The following is a 21,096-nucleotide window of genomic DNA, read 5'->3' on the forward strand; positions in this document are numbered from 1 at the left end:
CTGCGCCCTATTCCACAATGTAATTAATTAAAAATAATTGAAATTATATTTTATGTTTTAGGCCGATTGGAGTTGTAAAAGGCGACCTAAAACGGTATGTATTTTTATATGAAGGGATTTAATAAGGTTCAAGATATTTTCAGAGTATTTCAGACATTCGTAACACCTGAAGGCTTTAAAATCCCTCATAATTTAATTGTCAGGACTTATCAGAAATCCTAAATAAGATTTAAAGAAACTAGGGTATCAAATATATCTCGTGGGCTTTAGAAATTTTTGAAAGCTTTCATAAAGGACTTCAGGCCAAATAAATACTTCCAATTAATTAGAAAAACATTGAAAGGTATTTGAGGTTTAAAGTCAAAAGAAAAATCTGGTGATCGGATTGCATACAAGTAAGAAAGACCTATTTATCTGGAAGATCACTAATTTAAAGATAAGTGAATGTCGCAAAAAAATAAAAAATTGTGTTAATTTTTTTTAATAAAAAAACTACTCATGTTTTTTAAATATTAATTATATATTTCATATTTTATTTATCATTATAATTTTTATTTTTCACTTATTAATTTATATTTCTTAATGGTGATGATGGCTTTCCTTCTTTTCATTTTTATTTTTTATATTTTACAAACTATAAATGCTTATCTGGTAACTGAATTTTATGATCAGCGTTCGGTTATACAAAATACGCTTTTCTTTACTACTTAATCAATCAACTTCTTCTTCCATATATATGGGGATGAGAGTGGGTGTGAGGAAAAATGGGATGAGAGGAGAAAATCGTTGGCTAAAATTAAATATATACAGTGGATAGAATTTAAAATGAAATAGAAAGGAATACTGCTAAGAGACTACACATTGTTTTTTGTTTTGTTTTTTTTTTTAAGATTTACAGATTTTGTTTGGTTTTTTTTTAAATTAGCATAAAATTATGGCTTCTTAAAAGTTGTTGTAATTTTTGTTGTTTGTTTTTTCTTTCTTATAAATATAAAAAATTGCTTTAATTAAAATGTTTTTCTTTTTGTTTCGTTTTTTTTTCATCATTAATTTTATAAAAACCACAAAGAAAGTCACAAGTGTTGTACACTTAATCTTAAGTAAAAATAAATGTGAATAAAATTAAGAGGTTTCATTGTTTTAGATTTTTTTACAGAAACATAACTTAAAAATCAAAGTTATTGATTATTTGTTGTTGTTTGTAAATGTTAATAAATAATTATTATTTTTATTCTTATTATTATATTGGTAATAATTATTATGTCATGCTATTCTTAAAAATTACTAATTTAATTTATCAATCTATTCGTTCGTTTATGTTCTCATGAGGCAGTATAAAAAAAGACTTAAGTAATTTTTGGCTTTTTTGAATGAAATTTGTTGTTTTCAGTTGAATTGAATGATGAATAAATGCATATCAGCTTCCACACTGCACAGTGAGCAGGAAGTTCTATTTACTTGTCCAGACTTTGTATGGCCTTGCTCAAAGCCGAACCCAATTGGCTAAATGATGGTCTTTCTTTGGGATTGTGATTCCAGCAGGAAGTCTAAAATAAAAACAGAAAATAAATAATTAAAATGTGTTCGGTTGTTTTAAATAGTTCATAACATACCAATATCTCCTTGAGACACTCCGGGGTACCCTCGGCACACTGCCATTCCAATTTTTGTGACTGACTCCTCTGTATCACCTCTTCATTGGTTAATTCCTCGAATGGCAATTTGGTGGCTTGTGTAAATAATTCCCATACCACCACACCGAATGCGAAAATGTCACTCTTCGTGGTGTACTCATCCTCTTGGATGCATTCGGGTGCCAACCATCTAATGGGCAATAGGGTATTGCGATGTTTGAAATATTCTCGACTATATTTATCTTTGCTTAGGGCGGGATATGAAACCTTAACAATGAAATCACTGGAAATTATGCAATTGCGGGTGGCCAAATCTCTGCGGAGGTGGAAGAAGAAAAGGATTTTTATTAAAATGTTATCGAATTATGGGAATTTGTTTGTTGGACTTACTTGTGTATAAATCTTGCACGGTAGATGGCATCCATACCACGTGCAATTTGATATGCCACAGCCAAAACTTGTCCCGTCAGCAGAGGTGGTGGTGAGGAGGAATTTGTGGAAGTATTGACTTTACCGGCTGTGGCCAAAAGGAATTGTTTGAGATCGCCCTGAAAATAATAGAAAAAAATAAAATTACTTATCGAATCGTTATAAAATTAAGGGGATTAAATATTAGGTGGGCCTGGAGGGAGGGAGGGAGACCTAAACAAACCTGAAGATCGATAAACAAACGCTTTTGCGACGATGTATAAAAATAAGTTACGGAATGGTTCTGGTAATTAAAAAAATGCATGTGTTGAGGCACAATTTTGATGGACTTTTTGAGGTATGTAAAGACCTTTAAAATTATCTAAGGAGGCCTGAAGGTCAAAAAGCAAATCTGAATATCATGTTCTGAACTGAAGGCCTTCATATGATCTGAAGATTTTCGAGAAAGTCTAAAGTTTGAAAATAAACTCTGAAAATAGAGTCCTGAGGGACAGCTTAACGAAGAAATGCTATTATTACGTTTCTAAAATGCCCTGAAGGCCGAAACAGGCTTCGAAAAAGACCTACATGTCGAAATGATGACCGAAGGGACTCGAAAAAAAATCGTTGAAAACCCCTGATTTCGTCTAAAGATTTTCGAGAAAGTCTGAAAATTGAAAAGAAACTCCGAAAATCGAGACCTGAGGACGACTTTAGGAGAGAAGTAAAGTTTTTAAGATTTTATAGTGTCCTGATACTCGAAAAAAAAACTATGTAAACACAAAGGCTTTTAATAGGCAACTAGTATAGCTTTCGATCTCAGATTCTACAAGGATCCAGGGATTTAAACATAAGAATTTACCAATGAAATTATAATGACTCCTGATGTACCATAAGTACCCTTGAGATGTAATAGGAGCACCATTTAGGTCATAATAAGTCCAGATAAACTCTGAGGTTACATCTTAAGTACAACTGAGTGGTCATTATAATATTAAAGGTAATAAACGTTGGGTCCTTGGCATCTATACGGCCTTTGGAAATCTTCTATTTTCACAGTTACCTATTTCTTAAAACCATCTATGAGGTATTCTCCTTCTTCTCTCAACTTACCCAATCGGTATATTCCAAGACCATATAATGTGGATCCTTTTCACGACACAAACCGAACAGCCGTACAACACCCTTATGTGTCAGTGTGCGGAACATTTCAATTTGCCGCCTAAATTCCTGGCATGCCGTTTCATCTTTGATTTTGTTCAAGGCCTTAACCATAACCAGTTTATATTCATCCGAATTGGCATTTGCATTCGCTTCATTATCACTACTGCAAGTCTCTTGTTCTTCTTTGATTTCTTCAATATCATCCATGGACGTTTTCGAACGGCGTTTCTCCACTGTGGTTGAGGTTGTGGCCGCTGAACCATTACCATTATCACTGTTGCTATTCTTTTCCGTATCGGTGTCTTTATCATCGGCAGTGGTTTTTATGAGGGATGATTTAATTTTACCCACAAAAACATCACCAAATTCACCGCGACCCACTTGAAGCAGTTCAGTTATTCCAGATCGGGGGAAACTTAGTTGGTCATAGACATTGGATTTTTTCGAAGTTTTGGAATGATTGCTGCAAGCAGTGTCATCAGATTTTTGGGCATCATTGCCACCATTGGCCTTGGGATTGTTGTTGCCATTGGCTTTGCGTACTTTAGCGGTTTTGGATTCGGAAAGGCAGGGTTCATTTTCGGCATTCTTTTCACCTTCACCGGCTTCGGGATTGTCACGACCCTCGTTGAGACGGGCCTTGCGGGCCTGGCGTCTATAACGGCACCAAATCATAAGACCCACAACCAATATGATATAGGCAAAGGCCACGGACATGGTTATTAAAACGGCTCGGGTGATAAGGAAGCCTTCTTGGGGTTCCACTTCAACATCACCGGTGGCTGTGAATAAAAAAAATTTAAATTATTTATTTATCTTTCGGATTAAATTCCATTTTCACTTACCCTTTACAATAAATCGCACTTCCTCTCGCTTCAGCCCGGCACTGTTGCCAATCGTACAGCCATAACTACCCTCATCCTCCGGCTGGACATTGGTTATCTGCAGTGTACCATTTTCCAAGAAATGAAAACGTGTCCGGTCTGTGTTATTCTCGCTCAGATATTGTAAATCTTTGTCCCATTGTATGGTCGGTTTGGGATCGCCCGTTGCCTGACAATGCATTAGGGCCACACCGGACTCCACACTCTCAATGGGTCCTTCGGGTGCCACCAGGAAACGGGGTGCAACCACAACATTAATGCTGACAGTGGCATTTATTTGTCCCTGCGAATTGATGGCCACACAAGTGTAGTTGCCGCGATGTTCAGCTGTGACATTTTTAAAAGTCAATGTGCCATTAATGTCCTCCAATGTATCTGGCAAGTCATCCTTGAGATCCTGCAATAAAAAATAGGAGAAGAGCAGAAAAGTTGGTTAGCAAGTGAGCAAATTTATAACAACAAGAAAAAATGAAACTCTTCTTCAAACTTATTTTTATTTGCACTCCCTCCTCCCCTTTCACTACCACCCACCTACAATGTCTCTCCTACTCGACCACCACAGACAATGGACAACAACGAGCCGGAAACAAACTCCAAGTTAATAAACTGACCCATACCGCATCCAAGTAAGCTACCTACAACCGAACTACCGTATGTCTGTCCGTCCGGCCGAACAACCAACCTACCGTCATGCTTCTATGGTTTCCCATTGTTCGAAATGAGTGTTTCTGCCTGCGGGACATCAAACACTTCTCAGCCATTGTCGTTGTTGGTCATTGACTTGTTTTATTTGTTGTTACGAACAACAACAACAGCAGCAGCAGCAATAACACCAACAACCAAATTTCCTCCCCATAAGTTTAGAAGCACACTTCAGCAGCCAGTCAGCCATCCCGCCAGCCAGTTAGTCAGCAGCAATATTTGCCAATGCACCACTGACTGTTTTTTTTTCTTTTTTTGCGAACTGTGCGAACAACTCTAAGCTCTTTAAAGTATTTATCTTGAAAAGTATAATGTTTTCAAATAAAACTAATTCTGTGCCATTTTCTTCTGCCATTTCCACAATTTTCCCATTCTCAATAAATTTGTTTGTTGTTGTAGTTGGGCTATTTTATGCATCGGTGTTTTTTTTTTCTCGAAGCTATTCAAACTATTATTTTTTTGTTTGCTTCATGTTTAGTTACTGCTCCCCCATTAAGTTAGTTCGGGATTGTTGGTCATTGGCACAGTGGTTGTGAAGAGAGGGAGAGAGAGGAAGCTAGTGGGACCGGCATAGAGAGAGAGAAAATTTAAGATTTGCTTATCCATATCCAGGGAATCTCTCAGTCTACTCAAGATTCTAGCCAGTAATCTACTTGACGAAATCTTGCAAAAGAATGAAATATGTCCAGTAGGAAGCTCCAAGAGCACGTAAATCTTTAGCTAGAATACCTCCTGGGGTCTTCCTTATTTATAAACCTCGTAAGGTAAGAAAACTCTCTCAAACTCTTATTAAGATAGAAAACTGCGCAATAAATCGGAAAGCTCTCTAATAGATTTAATACACGTGGTCCGGGGATGTTTTGTAGGCAGATATCCTCCTGAGGAAGTCAATAGACAGAAAATCTCTCTTGATGTTTGTCATCCTGAAGTCATATATACATATCACCTATTCAAGCCTTAAATATAGATCAACTCTTCTAGAAAAAGCTCTTCTGAGCTCTGATAACTTATTTAGACAGAAGGCCTCCTGAAATCTTCTGCACAAACAAGACCCCACAAATTTTCCGAAGACAAGGTACCTCTTCAAATTTAAACTTCTTCTTCTGGACCTTCTATATGCCGAAATATACCTGCAGAATTCTTCTATAGGTATGTATATTTTTCTTTTAAGATCTTCTATGATAGAATTCTCTGAGCTTTACTGTAGACAAAATTCCTCGTGAGATATTCTGCATATCTGAATCCAGATCCTTGTCTACAGGCTGTTGACCTCCTGAAATTCTCAGCGGATAAAATACATCCTGAAGTCTAAGGAACTTTTGACGGCTTATGCTCCTCCTAATGAAATTCTGTGTAGATATAAACTCCTGAGATTTTATATGGGTATATATTCTGAGGTCCCGTTTAGACATAAATCCTTCTTCGATACATGATAGACAAAATACCTATTAAGATGTTCTTAAAAAATGAAATACTGAAAGTCTGTCGACGCTATTCTAAAGATAGAAGGTAATTTTCCACAACCAGCACGTCTTCGATCTATACAGGATCCTCTAGAAATTCAACAATATTTTTACAACATGTCGGCTATCTCTTGAAAATGTTCCGAAGTAATTCTATCGTTAGACAACGTTTGGGTTCATAGACAGTCCTCCACAAATGCCTTCCCTCCTCCCTATTAGGAGCTCCTATTATATTTTTTTATCAATGACATCAATTCACACAAGTTATTAAATAGGTCGATATAAAGAGGGACTTCTGGAAGTCTTACACGATTTCCCAAAAGTTTTCTAGTCCCAGAAAATTTTCCACATTTCTTACTCATAATTGAGAGATTCTAAAAGTCTAAAAGATGTTAAGGCAAATTTTTCCTCTTGTTTGCCAAATTTCCCCACTGTGCAAAAATAAAAAAAAAAAACATTTTGTTTTTGCGAAAATAAAACTATTTCACATAAAAGTTTTTCTTTCTTATCTGTTGTGTGTTTGTTTTTTTTCTTTTCTTTGTCTTATGTTTTCCGGTCGATTTTCACATAATTGCCCTTAAGCCACTGTCTTAGCACGGCACCTGCTGCTAACTTGGCAGTAGCTGTTAACTAACTCTGGCAGTAAATCTTCACCCCAAAAAACAAAACAACAAGGGAACACACACACAAGAAAACACAAAACTACAAATAACTACACAGGAATGTTGAAAGAGAGGGAGAGAATGGTATAGGAATAAAGAGGAAGAGGGTAAAAAAACTTACCTTAAGCCATTTAACTTGCGGTGTTGGCGTACCCTGCGCCTTACAATGCACCTTACCCACCGAACCTAATTCAAGATTTTTCGAAGTAGGCTGTGGCATGAATTTCAATTGTTCAATGACTTGCAGTTCACCCGGCTCCGAAGTGACAGGGCGATAACCTTCTATCACCACTTGACAAACATATTGGCCAGCATCACTGGCTATGACACTGGAAAAGACCAGAGAACCATTGTCTTTGCTGATGGCCACCCGGGTATCCTCACCACGTAACATGGGATCCTTGTTGGCATCCAAAGAACGTTGTGACACCGATGACGATGATGCACCGGCTCCATTCAATTCCATTTGCCGTATAATTTTACCATCCTTACGCCAACGCAACACCACTTCGTTTGATGCCTCGGCGCTTTTCAAATATTTTTCCGGTATGGAATATTGACAGGATAATTCCGCTGGATCATTCTCTTTGACAGTGGCACGTTTCTGAGGTGGCTGGGTTATTTGTACATCCGTGGCAGCAGGTAATTTATCATCTCCGCCATGTGTAGTAGCATCACCTCCGCGTTTGCCGCGACACAAAAACATATCCTTCATGCCATCCGGAATGATGTAGTTTTTCTTTAGACGTGGTAAACAATTTGTTGACTCCTTGACATTGGACCATTTTAAAATGTAGCCTTTTCGGCTCATAACACGCCCAGCAGCATTGGAGGCAATACAACGATAGAGCCCTGTATCTTGGCCCGTTGGGTTGCGTATAATTAAACGATTCTCAACCAATTCGATATTTTTGATGCTGCTTAATTTTTCACTATTACGGAACCATTCAATTTCCAGCATGCCATCACCGGATGATGCCTCAACGTGACATTTTAAAATCACTTCGTGCTGATAATTGGCCAATAATTGAACGTTGGCAGTTTGAATCCCTGCAAAGAAAGACAAGAGGAGGACACAAATTATTAACTATGAAAATAAGAGGAGAATTATGGAATCAAATTATATGAAGAAATAAAACGCACACCCCAACACACGTAATAATAATAGGAATCCGCAATAAAACATGGGTACAAATTCTGTTACAAAAATCAAGGATGGAAAGTCTGTTAATACCAATGTGGTGGAGACTATTTATGGAAATCTCGTAGAGAGAAGACCTTCAGGAGTAATTTTATAGAATTGACAATGGAATCCCATATTTGGGCGTTCGAAAATTATCTAGAAATTTCATATAGATAGGTAGCCTTCCGAAAATAATCTGGATATCGTTTGAAGTCCCCCATAGGAATGAGAGTTAACGAGAAAAGCTAACCTCTAGAGGCCTTCTTATACACTAGACCTTTTAAAGAACCTCGTTAAATATAAGAGTTCTAAAATATCTTCTAGAGATGTTGTGAAAACCCAAGACGACCTTTTAAAGACTGGTGATATTATATAGGTATTCACAAAAACATTATTGACAGAAAACTTCTCTTGGATATGACCTATCCGCAGTCCATGGTAGTAGGTTCTTAAGTGGTCAAATTATTGACTTTTCCAGATAATTGTTTTACACTGGAGTCTCTGTCAAGATTTTCTTTGTGCGGAAGGCTATAGGATAACTATCAAATTATTTTCTATAGTCATAAGATCTTCTGCAGGTCTTCCTTAGAAAAATTTTTATAGAGGCTATGTGTAAAAGAATTACTAGAGGTCCCCTAGAGGTATTCTACACAAACAAAATCTTCTACAGGGGTTCCTTTTAAGCGTATTCTCTGAACCAAAGACCTTGTAGAGGCTTTCTAAAAGACATTAAATTTTAAAAATTAAAAAAAAAACTAAAGCTTTCCCGGAAATCTTCTATAGAACTTGTTTCTAGAGGCCTTTTACAACCAGAAGAACTTGTGAAGGTCCTGTATAGGAAAAGAAATTATATAAAAATGTCTATAGACCCCCTAAAAGTAATCTTTAAAGACAGGAGGGCTTCATTGTAAGGATATTCTCTGAACAGATCTTCAGTTTAGAGATCTTTTATAGACAGGACAACATTTAAAGACCCTATTTGGATAGAAAACCTTTTATTGGACATCGAGATTTAAAGGACAGAGATCTTAAATTAACAGAATACCTCCCAGAGGCCTTCAACTGATCGCCTATAGACAGAAGGCCTTTCTCAAGTCTTATATCTCCATAGGAACTTCTCAAGTTCTTCAATGCATCGAAAAGGAAAGACTAGGCGTCTCCTGTAACCAGAATGCAGAGGACTTTTGACCCTCAGGTCTCCATAGGACTTTCAGAGCACTTCTTCAAAATGCGCATAGGTCCATTATGAGATGGGTTTCTCTATGAGATCTCTTGCAGTTATTTTCAACAACATGACAATCTGCAAATACCCTCCCGTCCCTGTTAGACAGGCTATACTGAAACCAGAATGCAGAGGACTTTTGAAATTTGTCTAAAGAAGCCTATAGAACTTTAGAACTTCTTGTGACTTAGAATTTTTCATAGACCCTCAGGTCTCCATAGGACTTTCAGAGGACTTCTTCAAAATGAGCTTGGGTCCATTCCTAGATGGTTTTCTCTATGAGATCTCTTGCAGTTATTTTCAACAACATGACAATCTAAGAATACCCTTCCGCCCTTGCATGCAGAGAGGCTATACAAAAAATCCCCCTCGCATTTATGCATGCGTAAAGTAATCCATAAGACCCCATTATATGCTGCAGTTATCCTGCTTACAATGTTTTCTGGTTGGTGTTGTTGGTTTTTGTTGCTGCCGTAGCTTTATTTGGTGTTAACAACCAAGCAGGAAATTTTTGACGTGTGTGTATGTGTGTGAGTGGATTTTAAAGCTTTAGAATGCAAGTTGAACTCTGTTTTTTGCAGAGGCCCATAATTGAAGGCAGAAGAGTTGGAAACCAGGAGCAGCAGCGTCAACAACAACAACGATAACAGCAATTGCAACAACAACAACACATTCGTGTGAATGCAAAACAAAAAAATTATTTAAGCGTACAATAAATTGCACTTAATGCATTTCCATAACAATCGTAAATGTCATGAATGCCAGGCATTCAAACCAAGCCATGGCAGGCAGGCAGGAAGACAAACAGCCAGCCAGCCAGGGAACCCAACGAATCAAGCAACCATCCAACCAGGCGCTGTTTGCCCATCCAGCTAGTCAGCAAATAAACGCAGAGCCTTCCATGGGCAAATGTTGTGACTTGCTACAGGCGAAAATTTCATTTATTGGAAAAACACAAAACTCAAGAATGTGTTAAGCCAGGAGGGAGAGAGGTGGGAACCAGGAGTGGAAGGAGATGGGGAGTAGCGGGTAAATGGGGTAGAGCAAACAAAACAAAAATTGCAGCACATTGCAGGCATACAAATCTATTCACTGAAGATTATTATGGTGATGAGGATGATGGAGTATTGTGGCTGGAGTATGAATCTGGGAGTAGCCATGGTTTTTTTGTTTAAAAGTAATCTCCAAACTAACAACAACGATAACAAAAACAAGAACAACAACAACATTGAATATAACAAGCAAGTGATGTTTGTTGCTGGGGTTGCAGAGCAAACTGCAACTGCAATTTGGTGCTGAATGTTAGCTTCCATGATTTGTTTGGTTTTGGTACCTTAAAATGACATGTGCCATGTTGGCAGTGTTTATATGGAACTCCACCACCAACGAAATGGGACAGAAGGGGAAAAAGTAATTTAGAAAATAAAATACTGAAATGTGGATTTGTCTTTTCAACACAAATAAAGGCATTCTTCTTCTGGGGTTTTGTGTGTGAGTGTGTGTGTTGAAAGAGAAAGATATTTTTAATTTCATTTCTACTTATATCGAAAAAACAAACAAAACATTTAAATAAAATACTGCATTTAAGCTCTTACTTTTTTCGTTGGAAAATAAAATTTAATTTTTAATTGAAATTCCATACAAATCCCTTTTAAATCCATTAAAACTCCATTAAATATGAAAACATATCCCTGCCTCAACAAATATTCCTCCCATGGCCTCCCATGAGTATGGGATTTATGTATTTTATTATTATAATAACTAAAATTAAACTATTTAAAATACAAACACACACACACACACACTGACATTCACACAGACCCGAGAGGGACATGCATACCGACCGAGAGAGAGATTAAAGCTAAATTATGTATTTTTCAACTCCTGTCATTGTCAATGTGTGTGTGTGTGTGAGTGTGCAAGTGTGTGGTTATTAACAAAACACCATCTGTGTGGTTTTATGTTTATTTGTTTGGTTGACTGTTTGTTTGTCTTGTGGAATGCCCGATCCCATCGACTCTCCGGACATGATAAAACTACATTTATGGGAATTTGTTGTTGTTGTTCTGTTGCTATATTATAGGATTATTTGTATTATTAAATATAAATATATCCCATTTGCATTAAACATATATCTGTATATCTGTAGATGTGTGTAAATATGTGTTATAATTTATTTATAATGAGCTGAAAACCTTAATGTCCCTAGATAGTTTTTTGGGGAAAGATAATTTTGAGGGAGGGATTATCAAACAGATGGTGGGAAAGGTAAATCAAATGGTGATGACACATAAACAAATTTAAATTGAAAACAAAAAACACAAACAAATGTTGGGGAAATATCCAAATTTAAGATTTGTAGAGCCAGAAGATCTCCTATAGGCCTTTGCCACAGATCTTGTTTAGACGAAATACTTTCAAGATGTGTTATACGGGCATTGGAACTTCTTGACTACTTCAATAGATCGAAACCCACTTAGAGGTCTTTCGTAGACAGAAAATCCTTATTAGACCAGTTTAGCAGATAAAAACAGAATAATTTCTATAGATCTTCTATGTATGGAAGTACCTGACGACTTGAACTTCCACAGGTTTTCCACAAGCAGAAAACCTTGCAGAGACCTCCTATAAACAGGAAATATTTCAGAGGACTTTTATAGATATTTTAGAGGATTTCTAGAAATAACAGACAATCCGGAGGAATTTTACATAGAAAAGTAAGAAAATAAAAAAAAAATAAAGTTATCAAATAACTCTAGAACCTGCAGAAGTTCCTCTGTTCATAGAAAGTCCCTACATGGTATTTTGTCTAGTTCTCCAGCTTTTTTTTTCAAGATAAAAATATAAAAAAAAAATATAAAATAAAACATATAAAAATGTTTCTGTCTACAGAATATCTCTTCAAAGATTCTTATCTAGATAATACCTTCGATATATATCTCTTCTAGAAAACCTCCAGACGCAGGGCAGATCTTATAAGAAACTCTGTCTATAGAAAACCTTTAAAATATTATCTATTAATAGAAATCCTCTACAAGGCCTATAAATGGTCCTTCTGTAAAAGACATCAGCCTTTATTAAACAAAAATTTTATCTTTATATACGACATCTGAAAACCATAGAAAATCCTTGGAAGACCATTAAACTACGGACCAAATGAGATCTCTTCATTTTCTGCTGTTGCCTAAAGGCCTCTAATGGGGTGTCTACTGTTAAGGTCTGTAAGAGAACTTTTGCAAAATAAATGTTCTGTCAAGAATGCCTCTAGAAGTTAAAATATCTGATTAAGACTTCTATCGTATTTTTTGTCTTCTCCATTTTGAACATGTTCAGAAGTTACTTCCAGAATAATTATAGAATGTTCTTTTCGTAGAAGACCTCTAGAAATTCTATTGACAAGGTCCAAAATATAACTTATTTATTTTGACTAACTGATGAAGATTCGCCCTTTTGAAGATCTCCAGAAAATTTACAGCATCTTATATTTAGAAGACCTCTTGGGGGTCTACTGGCAAGGTCTCTAAGATACTATCTATAATGATTCTAGGAGATCTACTATCTGATATAGAGGGTACTACTAAGGACTCTAAGAAAAAATGCTTCTAGAAATTAAACAATCTCCACCAAATTGTTAAATTTCTATAAGACTTCCTGTCTTTAAAATGCATCTTGAATGTCGTTGATCTTTGCAGATCTCCAGAAGAAATTTTAGATTTAGGTATATATAGAAAATACCATTGGACGATCTCTGGAAAATACAGTTTTATGAAAGGTCTTTGGAAAGTATTCTTCGGAAGGCCTTTGAATATTGTCTTCTCCAGTCATTTCTTAGATGATCTGCAAAGAGTTTTTCAGGTATAGATGACCAATAAAAGTCGTTGATTGTTTAGAAGACCTACCGAAACGTAATGGCTTCTTTAGAAGAACAGATCTAAGATTTTTATCTAGAGAATGCCTCTAGAAACTCTTTAAAATATATTCTATCCACAGAAGTCTTCGAAAAAAAAAAATCTCAGGATCATCGAACGACTGCCAGTAGTTCTCTAGACCCCTCGAAAATATGTTTTACCCACGGAAGACTTCATTAAGATAACTGAAGTTCCTTCAAAAAAAGATTTCGAAAGAATAACTCAGGAAAATCAAACAATTGGTAAAAGTTCTCTAGAATACATTTGTAATATATTTTACCCCTAGAAGAATTAGGAAAAATAGCGCAGGAAGGCTGAAAGACTGTTAGAAACTCTCGAGAATGCCTCTAGACCATAGATTATCCATAGAAGACATGGGAAATAACTCAGGATCATCGAACGACTTTTAGAAGCTCTCTAGAGCCCCTCTAGAATATATTCTACCAACAGAAGACTACGGAAGAATATCTCAAGATGATCAAACGACTGTCTACAGAATGTCTGTATGCCTGAGTTCGGAAGATGAACTCAGGACAATCGAACGAGATTTAGATACTCTCTAGCAGCAACGTACACAGGATTTCATTTCGGGGGACCCGGTAGTACAAAATGAAAAATTCGCTGTTGCAAACATAAATTTACTGTGAAAAAAATTCATTTCATTCATTGCGTACGTCCCTGCTCTCTAGAATATGTTCTATCCACAGACAAACTTCTGAAAAGTTTTCTATTTATTAAAAATCTCCAGAAATTAGTTTGTCTCTAGAAAGCCTTAATTTCTTCGAGGCAATGCTTGGCAATAGGAGAGGAAAGTCTTCTTTAGAGATCCTCTTTACAAAGGAGGTGATCAGAAGCTCTTCGATCCCATTAAGATCTCCTAGAGTTATGCTAATACTATGTCGATTGTATCAATTTTCCAAAAACAAAACATCCCAGATTTTTCCTCAGAAGGTCTTTTTTCCCAATTTGTATATATCATATTTGTATATGATATATATTTTTATTACAAAAACTTTTATCAATTTGTATATATCATATTTGTATTTGAATTTTTTACGATTTTCCCCCTTTGTGAAAAAAACCCATCAAAAAGAAGAGTAAATTTTTTGTTATCAACCTCTTTAAACAAATCAAAGTTAAATATTTTTTTCTGCTTTTTTTTTTGGTTGTCTATGTGTTGGTGGTGGTGATGATGATGGTTATCACTCATCACAAAGTAAATAGAAATTTTCAAATAAATTAATTAATTTTCCAGCACAAAAAAGGGATAAAGAACTCCGAAAAAACTCAAGCACTAAAATTGGGCAAACGTAAATAATAAACATTTCACGGTTTGATGTGAGGGAAGAGGAGGAGGGAAAATAATATTATCTAATCAAGTGGCTGCATTTACAAAGTGCAGGCATGTGTGAGAGTTTTCAACTACCCCATCCTTCACATCGAACTCAAACACAGACCGGCCGGTTGTTTGGCTGAATGACAGACTGACAGGGAGGCGTTTTATTAACAACACCAACAACTAAATGCAAAACATGTTAAAATTTTTATGGTTGTTTGTGTTCTGGATTTTGTTGTAAAATGGTTTGGAGAACAAAAAAAAAATATGTAGTCTAGGTAAACATAACAACAGCAACAACAACAACAACAAAACAGACATCCAACAAATGAAATGGGAATTTTATGTTGTTATTTTGTTTTATTGCAGTCAGCATATCGTAAATTTTCACACAAGCAAACACATAGACACACGCACGCACACACCTACCATAAAGGAAGACTTTTAAGAAGGAGTTGGGGGAGGGGGGAGAGTTCGGGAGATTTTGTTGCGTTGAAAATACCTAAACAAAGTTGTTGGTTTGTGTGTTGTTGTTGGCGTTCTTTCAACACCAAATCAATTTCAGTTTTTGTTTTATTATTTTTTGGTTAGCTGCTGTCGATGTTCGGCTTGATGTTCTTGTTGGTTTTGTTCTGCATGGCATTAACAAGCAAACGTGTACTGCGTTTATGTAGGCTCAACTGTATGGGTTTCTAAATTTGATCAATGTTCGTGAGCAAATAAATCGAGAGTGATATTCCACTGACAGAGTCCAGGGTGATGAGAAAATCCATAGTTGTACATAGTTACGTGCGTAAGTGTGAGCCTCTGATTAGTTAAAAATGCCAAACACGTTTTCGTTTGCCTTCCTCCTATGACTGTTTACAACAATATTAAAACTGCCACTCTTCATATTCATAGCAGTTCCTACAATTGGACGGGGGATACCCCCTCCCCCCATCCACACATTTAAGGATGTAAAGAAAAAGAAATGTATGTGTAAAGCCCTCGTAAAAAGACTTTTTGTCTTCAACACCCACTTCATCATCACCTAACACTTCCTACCCCAGCCCCCAAACTTTCAATCAGTCAACACCCAAAGACCCCCTTCCCCACTGCCTCCCTCCACCCAACTTTTCAAGCAGCATTTAGACACCTTACTTCCTTCGTTCATTCGTTTTGTTGTTAGGAGGCGCATTGATTGATGTTCATATTAATATCGATGGTGTTCGGTGTGTTCGTGGTGTTGTTGTTTTTGTTGCCGGGCTTTCTGTTTAATGTTGATTTTATGGCCGCTGCCCAACAGTTCTCCACTTTTTTCCCTTGAAATGCACATGTCTTTTTTTCGCTGCATTCAATTCCGATGGCTGTTCAGTGCAGTGCTGGCAGTTTTTTATTTATGTAATTTTTTTCAGGAACAACAAAAGCTTTTTGCCGCCACAACGTTCACTTTTTGTTAATGTCTGTTATCTTTGGAATTGATAAGGCAACTTCAAAAGAAGCAGAACACCACAGCAAAAAAACTCTTCCATCCATTCATGTAAGCACATTTCATTTACCCCCTTTATTTTGTGCCCCAATCGCATCGAACAGCAACAAATACCCTGGTCGTCACGCTGCACGCATATCCAGGTCTATGTCTGTCTGCCTGTCTCCACTCCAACATGAAACAAAGGGGGAAATGGTGCCATGAGAAGGCAGTGATAATTTATAGGCATTTATGCCAACAAATCCCTTACATATCTTTAAAATGTAATCAATAATTTCTGTGACTTTAAATGAAAGTTAGTTAAAGGTAAATGGAATATATTAAAAAGGGGGCTGAGGGGGATTAAGGGAGAAAAGGGGATTTAGAATTTATATTTGTTGTCTGGAATAACTAAAAAACTTTAATAAAATCATTTAAACTTCGAAAAAAATGGGCGAAATATGGATAGAAGGTTTCACGCCTAAAAGCATGCACCACACTACGGTTTAAACAAGATATGATCCATCGCTGCTATTTCAAAAAAAAATTATTAAATTAATGCTAGTAAAATGTTACGGCAAGAAACGATTAATAAACTTTCCAAATCTGTAGTAAAATCAGTGCTATGAGATTTTACGCCTAAAACTATGCATCACATATGGTTATTTAATACAATTTAAAACTAGACCAAAAGTACTTATATTTGGTCGGATGGAAGCGACCTCACTTGGTTTTAAGAATCCAAAATGAAAACTATTTTTATATTATTCTATTTTCTGTCTATCATCGCGCAAAATTTCCATCGAATTAAAAATCGCGCAAAATCTCCATCGAGTTGAAAGAGACCAAATCTATTCTAGGAAGGCATCTACAATGTTTAGCAAATCGGTAGATGACAACTCGGGACGGTCAAGCGAATGTTAGAAACTTTTTACAATGCCTTTAAAATATATTCTACCCGCAGAAGACTTCATAAGAATAACTCAGGATGATCGGGCGACTATTAGAAGCTCTCTAGAATACCTTTGGAATGTATTCTATATACAGACAACTTCGGAGGAATAACTTAGGAACAAAGAACCACTTTTAGTTCTCACACGAACGATCATCTGGTACTCTCGATATCCGAAACAGATTCATATGAGCCTCCATATCGAATAATTCATCCATTTCTATTACTCATATATTAACTTTATTTATTCATACCAAAAGGATGGCTGAGAATTCGAAATGAAAGCGCGCCTGAATGTATGCACCACACAACATAATAATCAAAATCGTTGAGGACCTCTGAACTGAAAATATCCAGTACCTACTCGAATAGTAAATTTGTAAATCATGCAATTAACTCCCAAACATATGCATCAATAAATTAAGCATAAACAATTCTAATACATTGTATGTGTCCATATATCTCTAGCCAAATTATATATGGGCCTCCGAAGCGAAATATAGTAGCTACAAGGTTTAATTAATTTAAGTATTGACATCCGAATCGAATAATCGGTCCAAATTTCAATATTGACTGCATATATTCATTTATGCGAGTAACTCCTAAAATTATGCACCACTAAATTCAGCAAAGATAAAATAATCTCTTAAGATACGTTCATTTATTTGTGAACATAACAAATATGCACCTTCAAATTGAAAGCAATTACTTCATAATTCAATATAAGCAATATTTACAAACATATGAAAATTAATGCCTAAAATTATGCACCAGTTAATTAAAAATTAATAATTAAAAATAATTTAATAGACCAAATTTCCGGTAGGCAAAACATTAAAAATAATTAATTTGTTTCTAATTAATTACATTAATTAATATCAATTCTATTAACTCCTAAAATTATGCATCACACCCCAACCACTTCTATAGTTGCTATTCATTACACAAATGTTTCGATACCTTTACAAATTTCCCTCCAAAAATAATTTAAAGTTAATTCCTAAAAGAGTTACTAGACATTGTCTACAACCTCTTTTCGGCAGATTAGTTGCGTTTTCATTACAATTTCATTCAGATTTAATTTCAAATCATTAAAACTGATACACTACTTCCAATTCTCGTCTCTCTCTCTCTCTCTCTCTCTCCATCTCTCTTTGGCTGCTTCCCCTTTTGTGTCTGATGATAGCAATCTATTAATACGCTAATGTAATCCCTTGCCTTTTCTTTTAGTCTCATTGGGTACTCTACAGTTTTTTTTTTATTTTTTCCTTTCTTTTTTTTTTTTTTTTGTTCCTTCGTTCGTTACAATTTCATATTTGATTTCAATGACAATTTTCAACACACAAATTATCATTAAAATCTTTTTGCAAGGAATTAAATGTTTACGGACTCTTTAACGCTCTCCTCTGACTCTTTCCTTGTGCACTCTCTCTCTACCCGTAATGCAACTACACACATTTATACACACACGCAGGCAGGCGAAGAGAGGAGAGCAACAACGACATCATCAGCCACCCAATGCCATTCAGTGAAACAAACAACAACAACAAAATAGAGCTATGACACAAAAGCCCCTTAAGCTGGATAGACAATCAACGCCACCGAAAAAAACGAAGTCATAGAGATATGATGAGACAACAACAGCAACAACGACAACATCAGCGACAATGAAATATACGAAGACAACATCATTGAGTTTTGCAAAAATACACACAACAAAACACAAACTCTCTTCCACATGCACACACACGCATGTATGCAAGCATACGGACAGTCTCACCTATGCTGTTTAGTTGTGTGCAGGAAGAAGCAGAAGAATACAAGTCAATGTTAAAGTTACAGTCTATCATTTCAGCGAGTGTGTGTATAAGGGTAGTTGTCATCCTGCTGCTGCTCCTGTTTTTGTTTTTGTTGTTATTGGTGTTTGTTACACACAGACTGGTTAAACATTATCAACCACTTTGCTTAGCTGGATGGTTGGCAGGCAGGCTGGCTGGTTGGATATCATGCAACCCAAACCAGCCACCCACTCTGCCAGGCAACCCCATCTTCATTTATGGCATTGTGCAGCCATAACACTCTCTAGACAACAACAACGTAGCACAACCAAGCAAACCAACAAACAAACATCATCATCATCATATCCTGACATAACCAAAACCTAACGAACCGTAGCAAAACTTCAACTCAGTTCCATTCGGTTCTGTGTTCTGCTCTGCTCTATTCTGTTCAATTCAACTGAACTGAACTCTCGACTCATTTAGAAACGAATGCAGACGCACAAACGTACAGACACACAAACATATGTGGCTGGCTAGAATCCCATCATACGGCGAGTCAGTCAGCCAGCCAGCCACCGCAGCTTCATTCATTCCAAATGGAATTGCAAAAAATATTAAAAAAAAATCAGACAGAACGAACGAAGAAACACCAGACCTAGTCATCAGCCAAAAAGCTCAGCTGAGTTGTAGTCATAGAACAGAAACAGCAACAACAAAACAAAAATAATAAAAATCCATGAAAACAACAACACCACCACGAACTTTATGAGAGAAAAATATGCAATGGATATGCGAATAAAATAATAAAAAAAAAAAAACAAAAACATAAATAAAAACAAGGAAACAACAACAGAAAATATGGGAATTTCAAACATAGCTTCCCTCCAGAGACAGGGTGCAATGAAATTAAACGGATGAATTTGAAAAAAAAATTGGATAAAATTAAAAAAATAGTAATAATCAAAAGGCTGGATGGTATATTTTGTATTATCCGTTTGGCTTATACATGTAGAAAAACTGTCTGGATAAAATTAAAAAAAATCAAAGAAATTAATAAAATTTTATATTATCCGCATTCAGAGATTAACTATTTTTTATCTAAATGACGTGGATAAAATTTTTAATTTATCCGAATAACGTCGATAAGACATTTACGTTATCCACATGAATGTGGGTAAGGATTTTTGGCTTATCCGTATGTCGTGGATCTACATAACGTGGATAAATTTTTTACCGTATCCGAATAAAGTGGATAAGGCCTTTCCGTTATCCACTTGACTAGGATAAGGTTTTTACGTTATCCACACGATGAAGGGATTTGGATTATCCATATAATATGGATAATTGTTTTCATTATCAACATGACTTGGATAAGCTTTTTATGTTATTCACACAACGTGGATAAACTTTTTTCTTTATCCACATATGGTGGATATGGATTTTTTATCTGCATGACGTGGATAAAGTGAATAATGATTTACACTTAAAAACATAACATGGATACAATTTAAATATTATCCACATAACGTTGATAAAGTTTTTTTATATATTATCCAGTCATAGTGTGGAAAATATTTTATCCACATAAATTATCCATTTTTTCAATTCCTAAAAGAAAAAAAAACACATTTTAAAAATATCCTCCAAATACTTTCGCGGCCCCCTGTTCCCGCACAGAGAGTGAAAAAAAATAAAACACATCCTATATACCTAAGGAATCGGGCAGACAGCCAACCAGACATTCAATAACAAACATACAATCGCACTCATACACACACACACAGACATAACACTGCACATTCGTTCACTCTATGTATGTCGATATTATTATACTGTCTGCCTGGAAAGGACCAAGTTATTATTCTTCTATTCTAACTATGGTGGCTACATTCGAACAAAAACATTCTGAAACACAAGCACACATTCGCACACACACACACATTCACTTCACTGCGGACATGGAGGATATGGTATTTCACTTCTGGCTCTTGTGGAACACAGAAAAAATATTCCTGAACGAAAAATTGCAGGGCAAAAAAATGGAAATATAAATGTAACGTAAACATGAAAATAGTTCAGAGATGGAAATGTATGCAGACATGCTGGAAAATTTATGTGAAATGAGCAAAACAGCAAAACGAAAAAAGAATTAAATTCAATTTAAGGTTAAAGTGGAGGTCAAAGGAAGTAATAGAATTGCACTATAAATTAGAAAAGTTTTTTTTAAAAAAATCTGAAAGAAAAAATTAAAAAGGTTTTTTATCAAAGATTTTTAGTGAACAGCTGAAATCAAATATTAAAAATAAATATTTGCCTAAAAGTATGCACCAAACATAGGCAAATAACCACT

The 21,096-nt window shown here is 35.8% G+C and overlaps 1 protein-coding gene across 1 annotated transcript in view; it reads right to left on the minus strand.

Annotated features, from left to right (window-relative positions):
* Nucleotides 1-1,454: 1,454 nt before the first annotated feature.
* The window catches only part of LOC133326827 (tyrosine-protein kinase-like otk), a 38,148-nt gene continuing 18,506 nt past the window's right edge, over nucleotides 1,455-21,096 (minus strand). Inside the window, 5 exon segments of the mRNA XM_061535431.1 lie at nucleotides 1,455-1,547; nucleotides 1,614-1,950; nucleotides 2,025-2,182; nucleotides 3,156-4,487; nucleotides 7,039-7,967. Of these exon segments, the coding sequence (XP_061391415.1) occupies nucleotides 1,455-1,547; nucleotides 1,614-1,950; nucleotides 2,025-2,182; nucleotides 3,156-4,487; nucleotides 7,039-7,967 (2,849 nt within the window).

The sequence above is a fragment of the Musca vetustissima genome, unplaced genomic scaffold (genome assembly GCF_032173495.1).
Source record: "Musca vetustissima isolate MV318-11 ecotype Yass unplaced genomic scaffold, APGP_CSIRO_Mvet_v1 utg4449, whole genome shotgun sequence".
NCBI classification, from domain to species: Eukaryota; Metazoa; Arthropoda; class Insecta; order Diptera; family Muscidae; genus Musca; species Musca vetustissima.